This window comes from Odocoileus virginianus, chromosome 3 (genome assembly GCF_023699985.2).
Source record: "Odocoileus virginianus isolate 20LAN1187 ecotype Illinois chromosome 3, Ovbor_1.2, whole genome shotgun sequence".
In the NCBI taxonomy this organism is placed as follows: domain Eukaryota; kingdom Metazoa; phylum Chordata; class Mammalia; order Artiodactyla; family Cervidae; genus Odocoileus; species Odocoileus virginianus.
Window position 1 is genome coordinate 55,803,195 of NC_069676.1, and position 20,934 is coordinate 55,824,128.

The window sequence follows — 20,934 nt, forward strand, 5'->3', positions numbered from 1 at the left end:
TCAGTAGAAGTGATGGAATTCTAACTGAGTTATTTCAAATCCTAAAAGATGATGATGTTAAGGTGTAGTGCTGTACTCAGTATGCCAGCAAATTTGGAAAACTCAACAGTGGTCACTGGTCATTTTCATTCCAATCCCAAAGAAGGGCAATGCCAAAGAATGCTCAAACTACCACACATTTGCATTAATTTAACATGCTAGCAAAGTAATGCTCAAAATCCTTCAAGCTAGGCTTCAACAGTATGTGAACTGAGAACTTCCAGATGTACAAGCTGGATTTAGAAAATACAGAGGAACCAGAGATCAAATTGCCAACATCCACTGGATCACAGAAAAAGCAAGGGAATTAAAAAAAAAATCTACTTCTGCTTCACTGATGACGCTAAAGCCTTTGACTGTGTGGGTCATAACAAACTTGAAAACTTTGAAAGAGACAAGAATAATAAACCACTTTACCTGCCTAATCAGAAACTTGTATGCTGGTCAAGAAGCACTGTTAGAACCAGACATGTAATAATGGACTGCTTTAAAATTGGGAAAGGACATTGGAGTGCACATGTTTCTTTCAGAGCTGTTTACAATAGCCAGGACATGGAAGCAACCTAGATGCCCATCAGCAGACGAATGGATGAGGAAGCTGTGGCACATATACACCATGGAATATTACTCAGCCATTAAAAAGAATTCATTTGAATCAGTTCTAATGAGATGGATGAAACCGGAGCCCATTATACAGAGCGAAGTAAGCCAGAAAGATAAAGACCATTACAGTATACTAACACATATATATGGACTTTAGAAAGATGGTAACGATAACCCTATATGCAAAACAGAAAAAGAGACACAGATGTACAGAACAGACTTTTGGACTCTGTGGGAGAAGGCGAGGGTGGGATGTTTGGAGAGAACAGCATCGAAACATGTATATTATCTATGGTGAAACAGATCACCAGCCCAGGTTGGGTGCATGAGACAAGTGCTCAGGCCTGGTGCACTGGGAAGACCCAGAGGGATCGGGTCGAGAGGGAGGTGGGAGGGGGGATCGGGATGGGGAATACATGTAAATCCATGGCTGATTCATGTCAATGTATGACAAAAACCACTACAATATTGTAAAGTAATTAGCCTCCAACTAATAAAAATAAATGAAAATAATAATAATAAAAAAACAATAGGGGAAATAAAAATTTATATTAACAAATAAAACATAAAATAATAAAAACACAGACATATGTATGTCCCTGGCCACAGACCTAAGCATTCTCAAAACCTAAGCTGCACCTCAACAGATGAAGTGATATTATAGAATATCAAAGCAACAAAAACTATAGAATCTAAATTACCCTTAAAGTTCTTTAAATGTGTATAGATGGTTTTGTGTATATTCCTCTGAATGGTAAAATTTGTGGGTAAATGTATCCAATGTTCCTTTTATATAATGGAAAGTGGGCCTTAGGAAGCATCACTACAAACAAAGCTAGTGGAGGTGATGGAATTCCAGTTGAGCTATTTCAAATCCTAAAAGATGATGCTGTGAAAGTGCTGCACTCAATATGTCAGCAAATTTGGAAAACTCAGCAGTGGCGACAAGACTGCAAAAGGTCAGTTTTCATTCCAATCCCAAAGAACAGCAATGCCAAAGAATGCTCAAACTACTGCACAATTGCACTCATCTCACACGGTAGCAAAGTAATGCTCAAAATTCTCCAAGCCAGGCTTCAACAGTACATGAACTTCCAGAAGTTCAAGCTGGTTTTAGAAAAGGCAGAGGAACCAGAGATCAAATTGCCAACATCCGTTGGATCATTGAAAAAGCAAGAGAGTTCCAGAAAAAATATCTACTTCTGCTTTATTGACTATGCCAAAGTCTTTGACTGTGTGGACCACAACAAACTCTGGAAAATTCTGAAAGAGATGGAAATACCAGACCACCTGACCTGCCTCTTGAGAAATCTGCAGGCAGGTTAGGAAACAACAGTTAGAACTGGACATGGAACAACAGACTGGTTCCAAACAGGGAAAGGAGTATGTCAAGACTGTTTATTGTCACCCTGCTTATTTAATTTATATGCAGAATATATCATGAGAAAGGCTGGGCTGGATGAAGCACAAGCTGGAATCAAGATTGCCAGGAGAAATATCAATAACCTCATATATGCAGATGACAACACCCTTATGGCAGAAAGCAAAGAACTAAAGAGCCTTTTGATGAAAGTGAAGGAGGAGAGTGAAAAAGTTGGCTTAAAACGCAGCATTCAGAAAACTAAGATCATGGCATCCCATTCCATCCCTTCATGGCAAATAGATGAGTAAACAGGGGAAACAGTGACAGACTTTATTTTTTCAGGCTCAAAAATCACAGCCATGAAATTAAAAGTCATTTGCTCCTTGGAAGACAAAGCTATGACCAACCTAGACAGCATATTAAAAAGCAGAGACATTACTTTGCCAACAAATGTCTGTCTAGTCAAGGCTATGGTTTTTCCAGTAGTCATGTGTGGATGTGAGAGTTGGACTATAAAGAAAGCTGAGTGACGAAGAATTGGTGCTTTTGAACTGTGGTGTTGGAGAAGACTCTTGAGAGTCCCTTGGACTGCAAGGAGATCCAACCAGTCCATCCTAAAGCAGATCAGTCCTGGGTGTTCATTGGAAGGACTGATGTTGAAGCTGAAACCCCAATACTTTGGCCACCTGACGTGAAGAACTGACTCATTGGAAAAGACCCTGATGCTGGGAAAGATTGAAGGCAGGAGAAGGGGATGACAGAGGATGAGATGGTTGGATGGCATCACTGGCTCAATGGACATGAGTCTGAATAAAGTCCAAGAGTTGACGATGGACAGGGAGGCCTGGCGTGCTGCATTCCATGGGGTCGCAAAGAGTCAGACATGACTGAGTGACTGAACTGATAAACTGACTGAGAGAACTGAAAATATTTAGAAAAAGAAGGCAGATTCTTTCTAAGAATCACTCTACCTAAGCACCTATTGAAGGAAAGTTCTTGAAGGATGGGGAAGGAAAGGAAGAAGAGAGTGGAAAGTGAAGAGAGAGTAACATTTAAATACACAGAGGTTTTGAGAGGTTAGAGCAAGGTATAGAAGGAATTAGCATAAGTGTAACTTCTGGGGAGATCCTGGTGGCTCAAGCAGTAAAGAATCTGCCTGCAGTACAGAACACCCAGGTTTGATCCCTGGGTATGGAACATCCCCTGGAGAAGGGAATGGTAAGCCACTCCAGTATTCTTGCCTGGAAAATCCCACGGATAAGAGCCTGGTGGGCTGCAGTCCGTGGAGTCACAAAGAGTCGGACACGACTGAGTGATTCTGACTTTAGGGAGGTCACAATGGATCTTTATGATGGAGTATCACCGACTACCACTCTTTTTCATTCTTTGTTAATGCTTTTGAAATGTTTTCATTTTGAAACACAGGTTATGCTTAAATCTGCCCTAAATATTCTGATCACTGAGGAAAATTAGCAAAAGGAGAAGGCAAAAGTGTAAGCACTGGGGGTGGAACTGGGAAGAGGGAGGAAGGGAGCACCACACCTAAAACCAAGCCTTTGCAATGTTTCATAGCTTCCAAGCACTGCTCTTTATATTGTCTCATTTAAGGAAGCAAAAATAATTAAAGATCATGGAAGGAGACAAAAGTGTTCTTTGAAAGTTTCATAGCTTTCCTTAAGCAATTTCCCAATTATTCTTTTTCTAAATACTCCCAGACTCCTCCTTCCATGAAGTATTCAAGAAAATGTTAAACACAGGTTTTCAAGGTTGCTGATTAGTGTCTTTGAGGCTTTTAGAGTCCAACCTGACTTATAACTTTCTGCAAGGGACTTTTAGACAATGTATTTGTGAGTGTGTCTGTCTGTAATGTCATACCACCTTGAACGAAAATACTTTTAATATTTGTGAAACCGAAGGTAATCATTGATTTGATCCATTAAACCCAAACCGGCCTTCAGCGATCAAACTCACTTCAATTGTTACTACAAAATATGCACACATCGATCCAAGGATCACAGAGCTTAAATGTGTTTGTCCAAATTGTTTCTTAGGAACTTGAAGTCAACTCTGTCTAGTTTGAGTTCAAGTCAGTTAAGACTGGTTAAAACCACTGACTCCAGTGGGCATAAGGGAGTGTCTACTCAGTGATCTTTTGATGTCACAGGACAAAAAAACTCCACCCTGAGAACATGCTAACGCCATCGTTTTCTGAACAAAGCTCAGGTGAAGAAGCCTGTAATGTAGCTGCCTCTGCACAGAATGGACAAGTACCTCTTTTTCTCATCTCTAATCACTTTTTCTTACGTAGTCTCCCCACCACCCAAAGCCTCAGCTTATATTCAATAAACATCCCGAGGCCATTGCCTTCAATGAGGTGGATCTGAGATTTGTTCTCCTATCTTCTTTTTCAGTCACCTCATGAACAAACCCCTTCTCTGTTGCAAACCTCAGCATCTCAGCATTTGGCTTGCTGTGCACTGGTGAACCAAACCTAGTCTGAGAACACTTGCCAGGCACTTACTTTCCCTTCCCTGTCTTCTAGAGTCCTCTTTCTCCTCTGTTGTTCAAGTCTTTTAAAACTGTCGGGGGAACCGTGAAAAGAAAATTCTCATTTTTATCATTCATGCTTCAGTTTTAAACAAATAGTACTAAATCATTTGATTATCCAAATTCAGTGAAATATAGTCACCATTTTCAAAGACAGAAAATTCATCCTTAAATATTGTGATGAATCAAAATTAAATTCCTAAAAATATGTAATTTCCAAGCAGAAAACAAATATCTTGAAACAAAAGCAATAGTAGCTGATATTTTTACACATTTTCTTAAAGTCTGTAAGAAACTTTAGAAGAAAACCAATTATTTAGATATACCATTTCTAAGTTATACAAACGTGTGTGTGTGTGTGTGTGTGTGTATGTATAATATATATATGATTAATCATTTGTGTTTTAATTGGTCAAATTCATATAGTCTTCCCATATTTAAAATTGTTACATTTCTCTTCATTATATTTTTAATAGCTGTTTTTGATTTGAGACAGAATTTCTCATAGCTAATCACTATAACCATTGTGGGTTTTTTTGTTGTTATTCCCTCAAAGAAGGCTTTGGCATCTCTAGCAATTAAATAGACCATGATAGTAGGATTCCTCTAACTTGAAAGAAAAGTATATTTTCACAGAGTCAAAACATAAAAAGTCTTGCTATGAATTTCTGTTTACTTTTAAGAAAAAGGAGAAATATTAAATATTTCTGATTTCAAATATTCCTCAATATGGTAACTGTTAAAAATATCCTTCATAAATAAACACACACACACACACATTGACTCCCTGATCATTCTGAATCAACAACTGAAAATCACTGGCATTGGACTAAAATAAAGATTTTTTAAAATAACAGTCATATTTCAGCCTGGAAAATAATTTTTCTGATGCAGCTCTGGTGACTATGTAGATGACCCACCTCTTTTAGGTACATCTTGGATGATGTGGAGTCTGAAAATGCAAGTTACACCCGAGATTCCATTCCCTGGTGGTGACTCATTGGGATCACAGACATGCAGGACCTGTCTGAAAGAGACACAGCATCAAGTGGGGCTCCACCAGTGAGTCACCCCTTTCATGCAGTGAAACCTTAAAGGGAAGGGTAGGGAGGATGTATTGACTGTTAGGAAAACACAGATTACTGGTGGAAAATGACATCCTCTATTAATAAGATCTAAGGTAAGATCTAAGGTACGACTCATATAATTGTTCTAATTTTTAAGATTGATGGGGAACATGAAGCATTTCTTTAAATTGGTGACAGGTTCCAATAAATGTCTATATAGGACTGCAGATGGTTTCAGAATGTGAGTTTATAAAGAAGGTGGAGATCCCAGCTCCCTTTATCACGTCTATATATATGTCTCAGTGTGTGTTTCAGAGCTCTGGGAAGAGTCTTGACAGAGAACCTGAGCTGGACAAAGCAGCCTTGACCTGAGTGAGCTAACTGGCACCATGAAAACATCAGGTGTCTTTCTGCTCCTCTCCCTGGCTCTTCTCTGCTTTTTCTCAGGTGAGTTTTTTTTTTTTTCCTTAAAGTTTAAAATCTAATACTTAAACTGGAAACGACAAGTGTGTTTGTCCACCATATTTCAAAATCCTAATAATTTTAATACAAAAGATCAATTCTGAGAGATTATCATAATGCTGCAATAATGAAAATGGGTGATGGTAATAATGATAGAAATAACTTTCATCTGTTAGGCATACACTATATTCTAGGCAGGTACTCAGGGCTTTTATGCATTATCTCCAACACACATAACAAGGTATTCATAGACACATTCCGTATACAATAAAACTGTAGCACAAAACAGTTAAGAAAATCTTAAGGACTTGTAACTGAGTTTGAGCAAGCTCCAGGAGTCAGTGATGGACAGGGAAGCCTGTCATACCATGGTTCATGGGGTCACAAAGAGTCAGACACGACTGAGCGACTGAACTGAACTGAACCAGTAAGCAGAATTTGGAATTTGAATCTAGGTCTTCTAGACATCACAGGTGTCTGTTCCAAAGAAACAGTATGGAGAATTGATAACTATTTTAAATATTAGCTTGGCTTTCCAAGACAAAGCTAAGCTTTTCAGTCCTCATTATTCTTATAATTTGGACTCAAATAACTGAAACTGAAACAAGCAGAAAACAGGAAACTCAGAGAATCCTTCAGAAAAGAAATTATTGAACCTTAGAATTAGTAAACATATGTTATTGGTGAATTAAACAACTCTTCAAGTAGGGGAGTATCTTTGGCCACATTAATGAGCAGCAGTCATATATTCTATGAATTCTGATTATTCAAAAACAACTGTACTTCAATCTGATGGCTTTCATCATATCATCATCCATGTGAATGAACAGGGCCACTGCATTTATTTTTTTCTTTCTTTCTTATTCTGTGCCTTTGTAGTGGACAAAATACACACTAGAGTCTCTGGACCCAAACCAAGGTTCATCACATCCACCAACAGCCTGTGTCAATTACAGAAATAGGTTAATTCTCTGAGAGAGTCTTTCATTCTTAGAATGCTGGACTTGAGACAGAGTCCTAGGAATTTGCAGATCTGATGTATCATTTTCTGTGATAAAAGTAGTTGAATTTGGCTGCTATCAGAGATTGTAGATGCCCAAACGTGTAAAAACAACAGTTTTTCAATGAAATGGAGCAGATGAAGAAGTCATTGTTCACAGGGAACTGATCATATTTTTATAAGCAAATATATTCAGAATCATGAAAAAATGAATAAAGGATTTCTGTAATATTATGAAGTAATTCTGACTAGTAAAGCCAAGTAATTCAAGTAAGTGGATCAGTCAACTGCTGAGATGGTGTACAGACAGATTTGACTATATTAAAATCTACTTGCAAAGACTGTCTAAATAATTGATAACTTCTTATTGCTTCTGTTTACAAAGGCTAATTGGATCTGGTTGACTAATACAAACAAATACTAATACCAGAACAAGGTCCCTGATAGACATGATGAAATTTGGGAAGGCACAGTACCCAGGAGCCTTAATGTTAAGACCAAGAGGAATGAATTTCAGTCCTGGCATTTCCATTTTATAGCTGTGTGATTTTTCTGAGTCTCATTTTCCTCATCTGTAAAATGTGGATAAAAAAGGACTAGCCCTGGGGAGTTAAATGAGAAAATGCTTATAAAACATTTAACATAGTGGAACATAGTAAATGTTTGAAAAATGTCTGTTAATATTGCCATCACTAAATCTTAAAAATAAAAGTACTAGTTTGACTCAGTCATTGTTGATATTAACCAAGTTTTCACTTTGACATTTCCTGCATGTAAGATGGTGATTTGTACAGTGGAAAAACGGCTGAAAATTTTAACAGTGAGTCTTCCCTGGTCAAAAAAATTAGTTGGGAATAGTTAACAAAGACTATAGACTTCCAGACCCTATTTGGTCTCATATAATGGAATTTTTCAAGTGGTTGTCCTGGGAGTCTATATATTTAATAATCAGTCATATCATTTCAGTGTGGTTGGTAATCACTACAGTAGTTCATCACTAATTTTCTTTCAATTTTAAAAGCTTTGGTCTCTCCTTATCCCCGCTAACAGAGAATGTACTTTGAGGTATTTCCAGTTGTCTTCCCATAAATACTGGCCACACTTCCTGTCTTTGAGGTGGCTGTGGACTTACACATAAGGGGGTACTGCTAATATTAAGAGTTCTACAGAAAAGGCCACAGATCAATATTCAGCAGCTCATACCAAGACTGAACCTAAGACTTTTATTATTACAGTATTTTTAAACCACTGTGCCAATTACTCACAACCTAAAATCACATATTTAATCATAAAGATGTAAGAGAAGAGAGAGAAGCAAGATTGTATTTTTGAAATATAATCTTTCAGGAATATAGAAAGATGTAGCAGGAAAAATGAGTCACAGAAAATGAGTTTGTTCTTGTCAGCCTAAATTTGAGCCAAATCTTTAAAGCTGAAAACAGAAGGTAAAAGAACAATTTCAGGCTCAAAGTACAGACAACAAATCCAATCCCTACCTTTAACTTCCCAAGACAAATGCTTTGGGGAGGGACCAGAAGCAGTGAACTTGGGAATAGCAGAGTCAGAGTCAACTTTCCAACCCAACTTCTCCAAAGTGAGGCCAGAGATGATAAATCATTTCCACAGTAAATGAGTGATGGAGCCAAGACAGTAAGATGAATCTCCAGATCCTTAAATTATTTTTCTCACTCCACCCCAACCTCCCAGAAATATTACAGCATCATGGTCCATATCCACACATCACTTTCCAAGTTTCTACTGTTCCCTAAGAGGAGAGCAGGTATAAAAACATAAAGTAAAACAAGCCATGACTTGTTGAGATGTCCAAGAACCAAGTATCATCTTAGGCTTTGGGATGACCTAAGACTGCAAATCCCACTTTTTTGCACATTCAAAAATTACAGTTTTTGGATTTAATGTTTTTTTTCTTTTTTTTTTTTTTCCAGATGTCTTCGGTCAAGGAGCTCAGGTCAGTGTACATAATTTTATTTCTTCTTCCAACCTGGGTGGCTCTTAGCTGGTACTCCCTGACCAATGAGGTCTGTCTATGGGTAAAAGAGCCAAGAAATGGACAAGTAGGACAGATGCAGAAAACAGCAGAAGTTCTTAGTTTTCTAACTACAATCTCTTTATGAGAATACCGGTTTCAGTATAAAAGGGCCTAGACACCCACTCTCAGATTTTGTTAAAATTAAATGAATATAAATAAAAAGAGAATGAATTTGTGGTAACATTCATGCCCTTTCACTGATTTCATCTTGTAATCTTGGGCAAGTTACTCAGCTTTTCTGAGCTACAATTTCCACACCTACTGAAAGGGGATATTATCATTTACCTCACAGAATCAGATTTAAATTACATAAACTATGTGGGAGCATTTGGTAAACTATATGTAGCTACATAAACTATGAAAGGATTAGTAATTGATTAATAATGATCTTCTGAAAGAGTTAGGAGAGAGATTATTATTTTCTTTTTAGAAGTAAGGCAAACAAGAATAGACAATTTGTTTAGTGTTCTGTATTGTGTAGACACAGACTGGGTCAATCAAATTTAAATACAATTTGGGTTAAAAAGTGGAATGGGCACAAATTATTGTTTGGACTAGTATGTTCCAAATTAATCCACCAACTTTTAACCAGCTTTCTTGTCCTAGTTATCAAATAGGCAACACAAACAAGAGGTATTTGCCCTGCCAATCACACCCATGTGTCCATACTGAACATTAATACTTGACCTTGGCACTGGTTGTTGTTTGTCTTGCTGTGCCCAAGAACCCTTGGCATCAAAAGTTTCCAGACACTACTGTCAACTAATTGGGAGTTGGCAAAGAAGCTGAAAAATATTTTCCAACCTTAATATATATATACTACATTGCATAAGACATTTTCATCCCAAATTTTAGTATCTCAGAAATTGGGATGTATCTTCTAATGAATGACACCTTACAACTAACTGCCACTGTGTGTGTGTGTGTGTGTGTGTGTGTGCGTGCACTTGGGTGTGCATATGTGTGTTTATACTGATATACATAATTGTACATCTGAAAATTGATTTCTTCTTCTATTTAAATAGTTATGTTAGTACAGTCTATGTTATATATCAAAAGAAGCAAACAAGAATAAGACATAAGATCCAGCCAATATATGTGATACCTTATTTAGGTAGGTATATGATTAAGACCATTACACATAGGTTTTTACAATATAGACTTTAATCCTGGTTTTCTCATTAACACAAAAGTCACATCCCTTCTTTGGGCTCTTATTTCCCAGATCTTTAATGTTTCACAGATTTTTAGTGGTTTCTAAAGTTCATTTAAAATATTCTACTGATTCCATTCCTTTAGATGAGACTACATCTTATATTTTGCTTGCTTTAAGATCCCTGGGGATGCTCACTCAACATGGAGATCCTCAGAGACTAGGCCAGACTTACTGAATAATAATCCCAAATAGGAGGCTTTGGATCTATGTTCTAGGAATCTAGCACAGGAATGCACTGATTTTGGGGTGCTCCAGAATGTTGGAGACAATACAGATGAGTCCCAATTTGAATATTTACTGCCTATGTAATTTGAAGGATGTCTCTTTCCCTTCTCATTGCCTTTGTTTCCACATCTCTAAAATGAAGACTTGGATTCAATGATCTCTAAAGCCCTTCTGACCTCAGGTATCTGAATCAGTGTGAACTAAACATGCCTTGCCAAGACCGCTGTCTCTCTTCCATTCAAATATAAATGGCAAAGAAGGTGTCACCTTTTGGATGACATCAAGGCTACACTTTCTCTTCTACAAGTCTGGAAAGAGGGTGACAGTCCCAAAGCCAGTTAGAAGATGAAGCTAACCTTAGGAGGATGCCTGCCTAACTTTGATCAAGCCAAGACAAAGGAAGAACAATTTTTTTCCAACATCCAAGTCATTCTTTTCATGAGAAGAAGTCTTTTCATTATGAAGCATCTGATGGGAGATTATAGCTAGCAGTCTAAATTATAGATCTGTAAAAGTTTCTCATTCTTTCAAAAATATTATTTGAGCTAAACAAAAAGTATGTTCTAAGACTTTTGGAATTCATGGTCTTATAAAATTTTCCCCGTAAATGTAAATGACTAATATGCTACCAAATCTTTAATTTGCCAAGTAAGAACATTAAAAAACATAAATAGTAAAATAAAAATAACTTAAGGATAAAGCTATTATTTACTGTCACCACACTTCATTTCAGAAATTGTAGTATAATATTAATAACAAATGCTTAAAAGTCATAGTCTCAGAATACAGATAGTCCATTTAACCTGGATAAATTTTGATTAGAATCACTTCCTACACTATCTGTATTTTTCTTATTTTCTCTATCAGGCTGTGTATTTGGGAACCATATACTTAAAGATATGTTTAAATGAAATGTTAAATGACATGTTAAATGACTGGGATTAAGAAATCCCTCAAAAACAATGATAGGCATATTTTTTTTATAGTAGTCTTAGGACTATCTAAATTTAGTTTTGTTGTATTTCAAGATAAACATATGGCAAATTTTAATACAGTTAGTAAAACAATGCTCTTGACTAGAAAATGTTTGGTGTTGTTCATGCTTCCTAATAACCTTGAATTCACTTGTAACTATTATACTGACAGAATACTTAAACATTAATACACTTTGGAGATATTAGTCAACCTCAACAACTTAGCTACAGAGGAAAACCGAGGCCTCAGAAAGAGGACCTCACTGAGTCAAGCTTACCAATAGCAGTAAAGCTGTGTGGTCATCACCTCAGGATATTTCCATACTCCATGCTACCTCTAACCAGCGACAGAAAGCAATTATGCAGTGCATGGGAAAGTGCTTTAAGCAGTGCAATTATCTAACAAATACAGAATAGTGTTCACTAGCCTCATGTCCTAAAGAAGTAATGGAAACAGTAGTTTCAAGTAAGACAACTTGTCTCTGTGTGTTGAAGGGATTTGGAAACTTAAAGGAAATGGAGGCAAAGAGAGCAGAATTGATTATATAGGCTTCAGGTCAGAAATGCTGAGGATGGGTATAGGTAATAAATCTGAAATTGGTGAAGAGGCTTAAGATAAAGAAATACATGAAAGGGAACACTTGTCCTCTTTCTATCCCTGAGGGGTAGAGATGATGATGTTTTAATCTGAGGGTAGGTTGAGGGATTTGAAGAATGGTGCTGTGATAGAGAGTGGAAAAATTAGAATGTAAAACTAGTTTAGAGGGAAAAATAAAGAGTTCTATTTTGGACATAAATGAATATTAAGTATGAATCAAACTGTTGACTAGAGGTGTCTTATATACTCCTGACAAGTAGAAACTGGACCTTGAAATTTTGAAGACAAGAAAAAAAGTCTAGGACTCATTAGTATCATCTGGGAAAATACATGTTCTCAGAGGAAATAAAGTATATAAAGTTTTCTTGAAAATGTATGTAATTAAAAAAAAAGAAAATGTATATAATTAATACTCAGAAGGAAGCTATAAAAGATAATAAAAAAAGAGAAGAAATAGCTGCAAAACTGGGAGTACTGACATATATGAATCAGAAAGGAGTTGTGAAAAGGTGGGGGTAGTCAAGAATAGCACATATCATAAAGAAATCATGAGCATTTTATAAATATCCAATGGGTCCTGAAAGATGTCATTTGTAGAGCAGTTTTGGTTGTATGGAAGCACTATTAAAACAGGGGAAGTAGAAGTCAAGTTAGAGAGGTGTTAGGAAAACTGGTATAAAGGGGGCTGGGAAAGAAAGGGGCTGATTTACCCACAAAGGTAGTATTTTTCAGTAAAGAGAAGAAATTAAGTTTTACATTCTAGGGGAGTGTGTTTGTCTGCAAATTTTCACTGGATTTTTTTAGAATTAAAATATTGAAACTCAAAATTCCAAAAACTAAGATCATGGCATCCAGTTCCATCAACTTCATGGCAAATAGAAGGGAAAAAAGGGGAAGCAGATTTTATTTTCTCGGGCTCCAAAATCACTGCCGATGGTGACTACAGCCATGAAATTAAAAGATGCTTGCTCTATGGAAAGAAAGTTATGACAAACCTAGACAGCACGTTAAAAAGCAGAATTACTGACAAAGGTCCGTATAGTCAAAACTATGGTTTTTCCAGTAGTCATGTATGGATGTGAGAGTTGGACCATAAAGAAGGCAGAGCGCTGAAAAACTGACACTTTTGAATTGTGGTGCTGGAGAAGACTCTTCAGAGTCTCTTGGACTGCAAGGAGATCACACCAGTCCATCTGAAAGGAAATAAATCCTGAATACTCATTGGCAGAACTGTTGCTGAAGTGCCAACACTGATGCAAAGAACCGACTCACTTGAAAAGACCCTGAAGCTGGGAAAGACTGAAGACAAAAGGAAAATGGGAAAGCAGAGGTTGAGGTGGTTAGATAGTATCATTGACTCAATGGAGATGAATTTTAGCCAACTCCAGGAGATAGTGGAAGACAGAGGAGCCTGGCATGCTATAGTCCATGGGGTAACAGAGTCAGACATGACAGTGACTGAACAATAACGACAAGAAAATATTAAAATATCGATGCTGACACTTTAGTTGATTTGGTGACCATCTGGCGGCTCAGATGGTAAAGAATCTGCCTGCAATGTGGGAGACCCAGGTTCAACCCCTAGGTCAGGAAGATACCCTGGAGAAGGAAATGGCAACTCACTCCAGGATTCTTGCCCAGGAAATCCCATGGACACAGGAGCCTGGTGGGCTTCAGTCCGTGGGGCTGCAAAGAGTCGGACAGGACTGGGCAACTAGCACACACTTTCACACTGAGCTCACTTTACAGCCAAGTTAAATGATTTTGCAGTTCTGATTAGCAAAGTTGGCTAATTTAAGTAGCAAAAGTGTCACCCCATTCCAAAATACTTTGGAAAGCACATTTCCCTGAAAAAGCATAAATGGTCAGGCTGACATCCAAATACCTAGAAGTAGTCTCTGAAAGTTGGATTAATTAAGGAAATAAATGGAGGTACTTGTTAAATCCAACACCAATCTAAAATTTGAAGCTAAATAAAGTAGGGTAAGAAATACTGGACTCAAAAATTCTAAAATGTGATAAAATTTACATTTATAGTGCTTATGACAGTAATCTTCCACATAACACTTGATACTTGCCAAAGTGTTTTCATAGTATTTATCATTATAACAACCCTAGACAACAGGCATTACCAGCCCCTTGTTAAAGATGAAAAATTTAAACAATGAGTGTTTGCACAATGTAATGAAGCTAGTAAGTGGAAGAAGCAGAATTCAAACCTAGGTTAGTTTAATCCAATCTTCAGGGTAATCTCCCAGAATCACAGAATATTGGGGCATTTTACGTAGAAAAGGATAAGGGATTATATTTCAGCTTATTTGAGCTCTGCCAGGTCTCCCAAAAGCCTCATGGAGGACACTTTAAAGGAGAAAAGATAATCATCACCCTTTGTCTAGAGCTGCCTCATCTTCCACCAAGAAACCAATCACTTGGATTCCATTTCGAGGAGTCTAAAATAAAAATATAAAAGAGGAGAGGGAATTTAAGCAAAGGACTGGCATAACACTCCAAAATCAGCCTACTTCTTTTTAGCTGGAGAGCTGTGGGTTCCCTGTAGTCTCAACTCTGACATTCCTTTGCCTGGCTCTCTGCCTCAGAGCAGGGATTTCTGGCTGACTCTACAAAGGCATTCTACAAAAGCCACATTCTGGGCCTTTGGCCACCTGGTGTGAACAGCCATCTCAGTGGAAAAGACCCTAATGCTGAGAAAGATTGAGGAAGGAGGAGAAAGGGACATCAGAGGACGAAATGGTTGGATCACATCACTGGCTCAATGGACATAAATTTGAGCAAGCTCCAGGAGATGGTGAAGGATAGGGAAGCCTGGTGTGTTGCAGTCCATGGGGTCGCAAAGAGTCAGACACAACTGAGTGACTGAAAATGAATAAATCGCTGGAATTCTCTGAGGCTGGTTCTTTTCTGTCCCTAGTCACCATGCTACAATTTTTCACAAGTGAGCAAAGAGTATCCTTTAGACATGAAGGAGGAAGCATTTGGACAGTAGTAGTTATTTCTCCCACCAAACTGAAGAACTAAGGACCTAGCTTTATTTAAGCTATTCCACCGTAAGAAGTCACAGCTACAATTTGGATTATCAAAGCTGGAGCATCCTTAGGGATTTTCTAGTCTCATGATACTTAGCATTCTTTATGAGTTACAGAGCCTTTCGGAATGTGATGAGAGATACAGTTAGTGCAGGCCTACAATGAGAGGCTTATTTTCTACACTCCTCCTCCAGGACTGTTTCAAATATTCCACACTGACTTTCTACAACTCTCAAGGTGACTACATTAGATTGTTATAAAAAGCCTGGGAATGAGGCATGGCAACTGTATTTTGGGTTTTTGTTTGTTTTTTAAATTTTGGTTAAGAAAATTGAGGCACAGATGTTGAGTACTTTGTCCAAGATAACACAACTGCTCAATGGCGAGTGGCAGAACAAGGTCTGTAACATGACTCCTGAGCTTACTTCAGGGATCACGGGAAGTCACTGCTATTTACAAGTATGTAGATTCGTGTACCTATGTTAATTTAAGGAGGTTCGTTAATATACTAGTTAGTTGATTTGGTTGTATTCACTGAAATCCTTTGCTTTTCCTATTCCTATTCCCAGGGGTGATGGAAGGGTCAGGTGGGTTTGGGGAGGGAGGTGGGATCTAGAAATTCTCAAAGCAAAGAACCTCCCCAAGTGCCACTTCCATGTTGCTTTCTGAAGGACAAAAGAGCCTGCAACACAAGATCAGAGAGCTGGATGCCAAGAAAAGGTGGCTTAAGGAGGCGTCTCTTTCAAGTAAGAGACTTTCTTTTTTCTTTTCCTTACCTGACCTGAGAGGCCACATTAGGCATCTTCCCCATATGCTGCTTTGTTGTAGACATCTTTGCCACAGGTGTTTTAGTCCTTGTGTAACTAATGCCATAAAAGATAAACCAGTTGCTGGCTTGGGTTGGTATTTCAGCTTTCACTGGTTGACAGTTTGGTTTCATTTCTCCATTGATACGTATTTCCATTTTTATATTATATAAATCTTGGCCCTTATAATGGTCTGGATAGTGAGGAGCACGCTGGCAGTTTTAAAATAGTGGCTAATAAAAACTTCACATATGGGCTTGACAGAAAATATGATGGTAATACTTATTTGGCACTACACCAGGAAAAAACAACAGTGTGAAAGCTTTACAAACTAAAACAAATAGTTACAAATGTGTATTCTAGTATTTGGAAAACAATATCACTCTTAATGAAGGCAGAAATTTTAGTAAAAAAGTGTGATGCCAAATGAAGAGACAAATTAGCAGAAAAAGGTATAATCCTATGAACTAAAGATGTTGAAAGCACATACTTAGGTACAACCCATAAAATTAAACTAGGTATTTGTGCAATATGGCCATGAATCTGACACATTTTAAGTGCATTCAAATATGCTTATATTTTGCAATAAAGTCTTTTAAATTTTGCTATGAAAAATAAATTTCATTATATTCTCATTAATGTCTGTCTTTTATTTTTAGTAATTTTATCTTTTATGGCAAAATTGCTTTATAGTCAATTAGCTATCCATGAAAGTGTTTGTGGCAAAGATGTTTACAGCAAAGAAGTTGACAATGAAAATATTTAGAACCTGTAGGGAGACACATATCTCTGAATGAGATGCCCTTTTTCTCAGTTTCCACGTTGGCTATATTTGTCCCATTGTGGCCTTTATGACAGTGCTGTAATTATCTGCCCTTCTCTGATTCCCAAATGCAGATAAGATGGTAGCTTATTGATATATTTATAACTGCTTCCTTCATATATCACCAGCACCAAACATTGTGTTCTCAAAATACTAGTTACCAATTTGCTCTTTGTGAAATTAAAAAAAAATATGATGATTCTGTAGTTTAAAGAATTTTCTTGACTCAAGCACATAACTGCAAATGTGTACTCTAGTGACATAAATAAAAAATGCATTGTTTTTGTTGTTGTTGTGATTTTTTTTTTTAATATTCTATGATTTCCCTGGTGGCTCAGACAGTAAAGTATCAGCCTGCAATGCGGCAGGTTCGATCCCTGGGTCAGGAAGATCCCCTGGAGAAGGAAATGGCAACCCACTCTAGTATTCTTGCTTGGAAAATCCCATGGACAGAGAAGCCTAGCAGGCTACAGTCCACATAGTCTCAGAGAGTCAGACACAACTGAGTGACTAACACACACACATTCTGTGGTTTATAATATCCTAAAGATTTTCCAGCTTTTATTTTCGATTTAGAGACCTAAAGAAACGATTACCCTCCTGAAAGGGTATGAGAAGACGGAGTTACCTGAAAGAGCAGAGGAGAAAGTGGGCCTATAGGTAGAACAATAAGAAGCCTAGGTATCTTCTATCTGACCCAGCCCTAAGAAAATCACTGGTTAGTGTCATACTACCCAATCTTAATAGTACAAGATGCCACATTTCAACAAAAAGTTATATTCAAGAGTTTTGGATACCTTAAACCTGATATATGTGATAATATTTTTACAACTCAGTTGTATGGCTTTTTTGCTGGGCATCTCCTCATGCAAGGTATATAATGGTTTGCTAATACTTTAAACAAATAATTCATCTTACCTGTGACCAAACAATCCCCTAATAAGTTACTTTAATAAAGTCTACATGGCCTGACTATAAGCAAGGTCAAGGTATATCATGACAGTTGGTCTTTATTTCTCTCAATGAAGATTTGTTGGAAATCAACAATTGTATATTGCCAGAAATTCTGGGTCAGCCATGAAAAGTATGTTCAAGCACTGGTCTCAGTGTTTCTGGTTGTATGGCACTGGTAAGCCACTTAATTTCCTAAGGATCAATATTCATGTCTGTAAACTGGCTAATATGTTTTATACTGTTCAATGTGAATCTCAGCATTAATGTGAGATGACGGAGTTGATACATGTGAGAATCGTTTGGAGATTATGAAGCAACTAATAAACATAAGACAATATTATTTTAATGAAACTATGATGGGGTAAAGTATGGTCCCTATATTCATGTTTAAATGTCACTTCATTCCACACAGCTGCCATCTGAAGGAGTTCAGTTTTACCTACTGCATTTTGCCTGTTCTCTGGAATAAAATGGCTCAAATGTTATCTACACACCAAGTACTGACTCAATTGACAGTGAATTGAAAAGAATCTTAAAACTCCAGACTAATTCCAGGAGATCACTATAACTAAGGAGATATATTAGTAGCATAATCATTCCTTCTATAGAGCTCATGATTATAATTAATTGGTTACAGCGTGTTTTCTCACCAAGGCTTGATGCAACCTCAGAATCCTTCAAAACAGAGCAGTTTAGGGCAGTCATTACTCGGTTATTGTAGTAGGCACAAAAGTTCAAATTCTACAGATTCTGGGACAGAGTAAGTTAATGTAAAGATATTACAATTTTGTTTTCAAGAGATAATAAACTGATATAAGGAGCCACGGGAAAGCTGACCAGTTATCAAATAACATCTGTTAGCGTCTTGCAGTGACCATCCATATCTTTACAGCAATTCAGGAGGAGTGTTTTTGGAGTTACACTAATACAAATTTTCTTAATTATGTTTAATATATTATTTATTATATAATTATTTATCTTAATTATGTTTAATATATTCTAGTTAGAAAAGGAAAGTGATTTTTACTTAGAAAACTTTACACCACAACTATATTTAATAATATGTATAATTTTAAGTTTACTGTCCACAACTTCTGTTCTGAGGGACAGTCCCTTAGACAGAATGCACTAATATCAATGTCACTGTGTTTACTTTGCTAGGTTGACTGTGGTGAGTTCAAGGACCCCAAGGTCTACTGTACTCGGGAATCTAATCCCCACTGTGGTTCTGATGGCCAGACATATGGCAATAAATGTGCCTTCTGTAAGGCAGTGGCGTAAGTATCGTATTCACCAAATCTACCCTGCAAACACAAACTTCCAGAATAAGATTATGACACTTTCCTTGAGACTTCTAGAAAGTTCTACTCATACCCATCCATAGAAACTGAAGTAATAAGCTTCAGGCAAATGAGTTGAAAACAAATGAAACAAAAACAACCCCCTCTCCCTAAAGTTATCTGAAGGTTTCTAAATTATCTAAAAACATAATCTCAGTTATTTCACTTTGTTAGTATTTTTGACTCAGGTAATTAAAAAAAAAAGATTTTATATATCTTTAAGCATTTTGATACATTTTCTTATTTATTTCTAATTAAAAGTACAATCATTTTCATACAACTATGTTTGTTGTTGTTATTGTTGTCATAATTTTGGAAAAGATGAAAGAAAGTTTTAGAAGTGTAGTCAAGTTAAAAAATTCCTCAAAATCAGAAACATGAAAAACTTAGGAGAAAATTTATTATAAAAATATTATCCAAATTATTTTCTGGTATTTATTTTACAAAAAATAATACATTTTGAAGGCACGAAGTTCCATTCATTCTGATGAAAACAGTCTTTCAATAAACAACAGAGAGGATTATCCTTTATTATCCAGACTATACAAATTTTACCAATTATATTAGGAAGATTCTACCAAAGAAAAATATTTATTGAGTTTATATGTTTAAAGGAAACAGAACAAGTGCTATAGATTTTAGTCTATATTATTTTAGTTGACTATTAGATTCCTGATGAAATGTAATTTATATTAAATAAAAATTTATTCAATCAATCAATCAATCTGACTGCCCTAAAAGCCAGGGGATTTAAGCAAGATAAAAATGATCTCACTTCCTTTACCACCGTCATCATTTTCTTGTATTAGAGTTTCTTCTATGAATACCTTAACTTTCCTTAATTAACCCATAAAATTCCTAGGCACAGGGAATATATAAATCTCTATCAATAACAGGGCTAAGCATGTAGAATAATATTAGTAAATACTGAATCAATAAATAATACACACATGCCTGTATTTCTATATATCTGACAAATCACTACCAAAAGTTTCCCAGGAGAAGGGTAGTAGGGTAAGGTGAGATTTGATTTAATGGGCCCATATTACTGAGAGGGCCTGAAAATATGTCTGCTATAAAATGCCAAAGGCCTGAATATTTGGTTCAACTTCTTACATCTTCTATCAGGTATAGTCTCTGCAATTATATCTCCTTTCACTTTTACATTTGTATACATATTGACTCTTAGATAACAAACGGTTAAAACCAAAAGGTCTAAACCTTAGTAAAACTCTGAAGTTTAAGATTCATAACCTTCTGCAATTAGGCCAGATGTTACCTCCAAGTGCATTTAACTAACACCTAATCATAGACATGGATACCTGTGAATCAACTGATTCTATGAAAGAATCAACCTCTGTGATGGATAGTAATGATATCACACTGAGCATATATTTGTGTTTCTTTTTTGTAGGAAAAGTGGTGGGAAAATCAACCTAAAGCACCGTGGAAAATGCTGAATCAGAACCAGTGTTTTCTGCTGATTTGCCAGCTCTCTCATATTTCTTTACTTGCCTCTGCTTTTACTTTACTTTTCTTTAGTGAATCCCTTCAATTTATAAAGACACACCTTCTACTCTACCTTGAGCTTAGGGTGTTCCATATATATTTCCCTTGATTCGCTTGTCAATAAAGTAAATTCTGTAAAATCACTGTTTTTTTTTCTTTTTATAATTTTTCATAAAAACAAAAGAAAATAAAACCTACAGATACAATATAGAATACTGACCTGGCATAAACTTGAATAAAAAGACCTGTTTTTCTGATGGAAACCAACCATGCAGTGGTCACCATGGGAACTTAGGAAAACCCCCTCCCTCCTC

At 36.6% G+C, this 20,934-nt stretch overlaps 1 protein-coding gene across 2 annotated transcripts; it reads left to right on the forward strand.

The window, feature by feature from the left end:
• Positions 1-5,646: 5,646 nt before the first annotated feature.
• On the forward strand, positions 5,647-20,760 carry LOC110135893 (serine protease inhibitor Kazal-type 6). 2 transcript variants are annotated; one of them, XM_070459417.1, is made up of 6 exons: positions 5,647-5,732; positions 5,923-6,066; positions 9,028-9,050; positions 15,860-15,934; positions 18,933-19,048; positions 20,526-20,760. In XM_070459417.1, exons 2-6 carry the CDS (start codon positions 6,009-6,011, stop codon positions 20,569-20,571), a joined length of 318 nt encoding a protein of 105 aa, XP_070315518.1. In that variant the 5' UTR covers positions 5,647-5,732; positions 5,923-6,008; the 3' UTR covers positions 20,572-20,760. The 2 variants fall into 2 exon arrangements, with proteins under 2 accessions (XP_070315518.1, XP_070315522.1); XM_070459421.1 differs by lacking the exon at positions 15,860-15,934.
• The last annotated feature ends 174 nt before the right edge of the window (positions 20,761-20,934 follow it).

Bases quoted from the DNA above. Each gene is read 5' to 3' on its own strand.
- LOC110135893 (XM_070459417.1), top strand. From the start codon at position 6,009: ATGAAAACATCAGGTGTCTTTCTGCTCCTCTCCCTGGCTCTTCTCTGC. The intron at 15,935-18,932 runs GTAAGAGACTTT...TTACTTTGCTAG, and splicing joins TAAGGAGGCGTCTCTTTCAA to GTTGACTGTGGTGAGTTCAA. The intron at 19,049-20,525 runs GTAAGTATCGTA...TCTTTTTTGTAG, and splicing joins GCCTTCTGTAAGGCAGTGGC to GAAAAGTGGTGGGAAAATCA.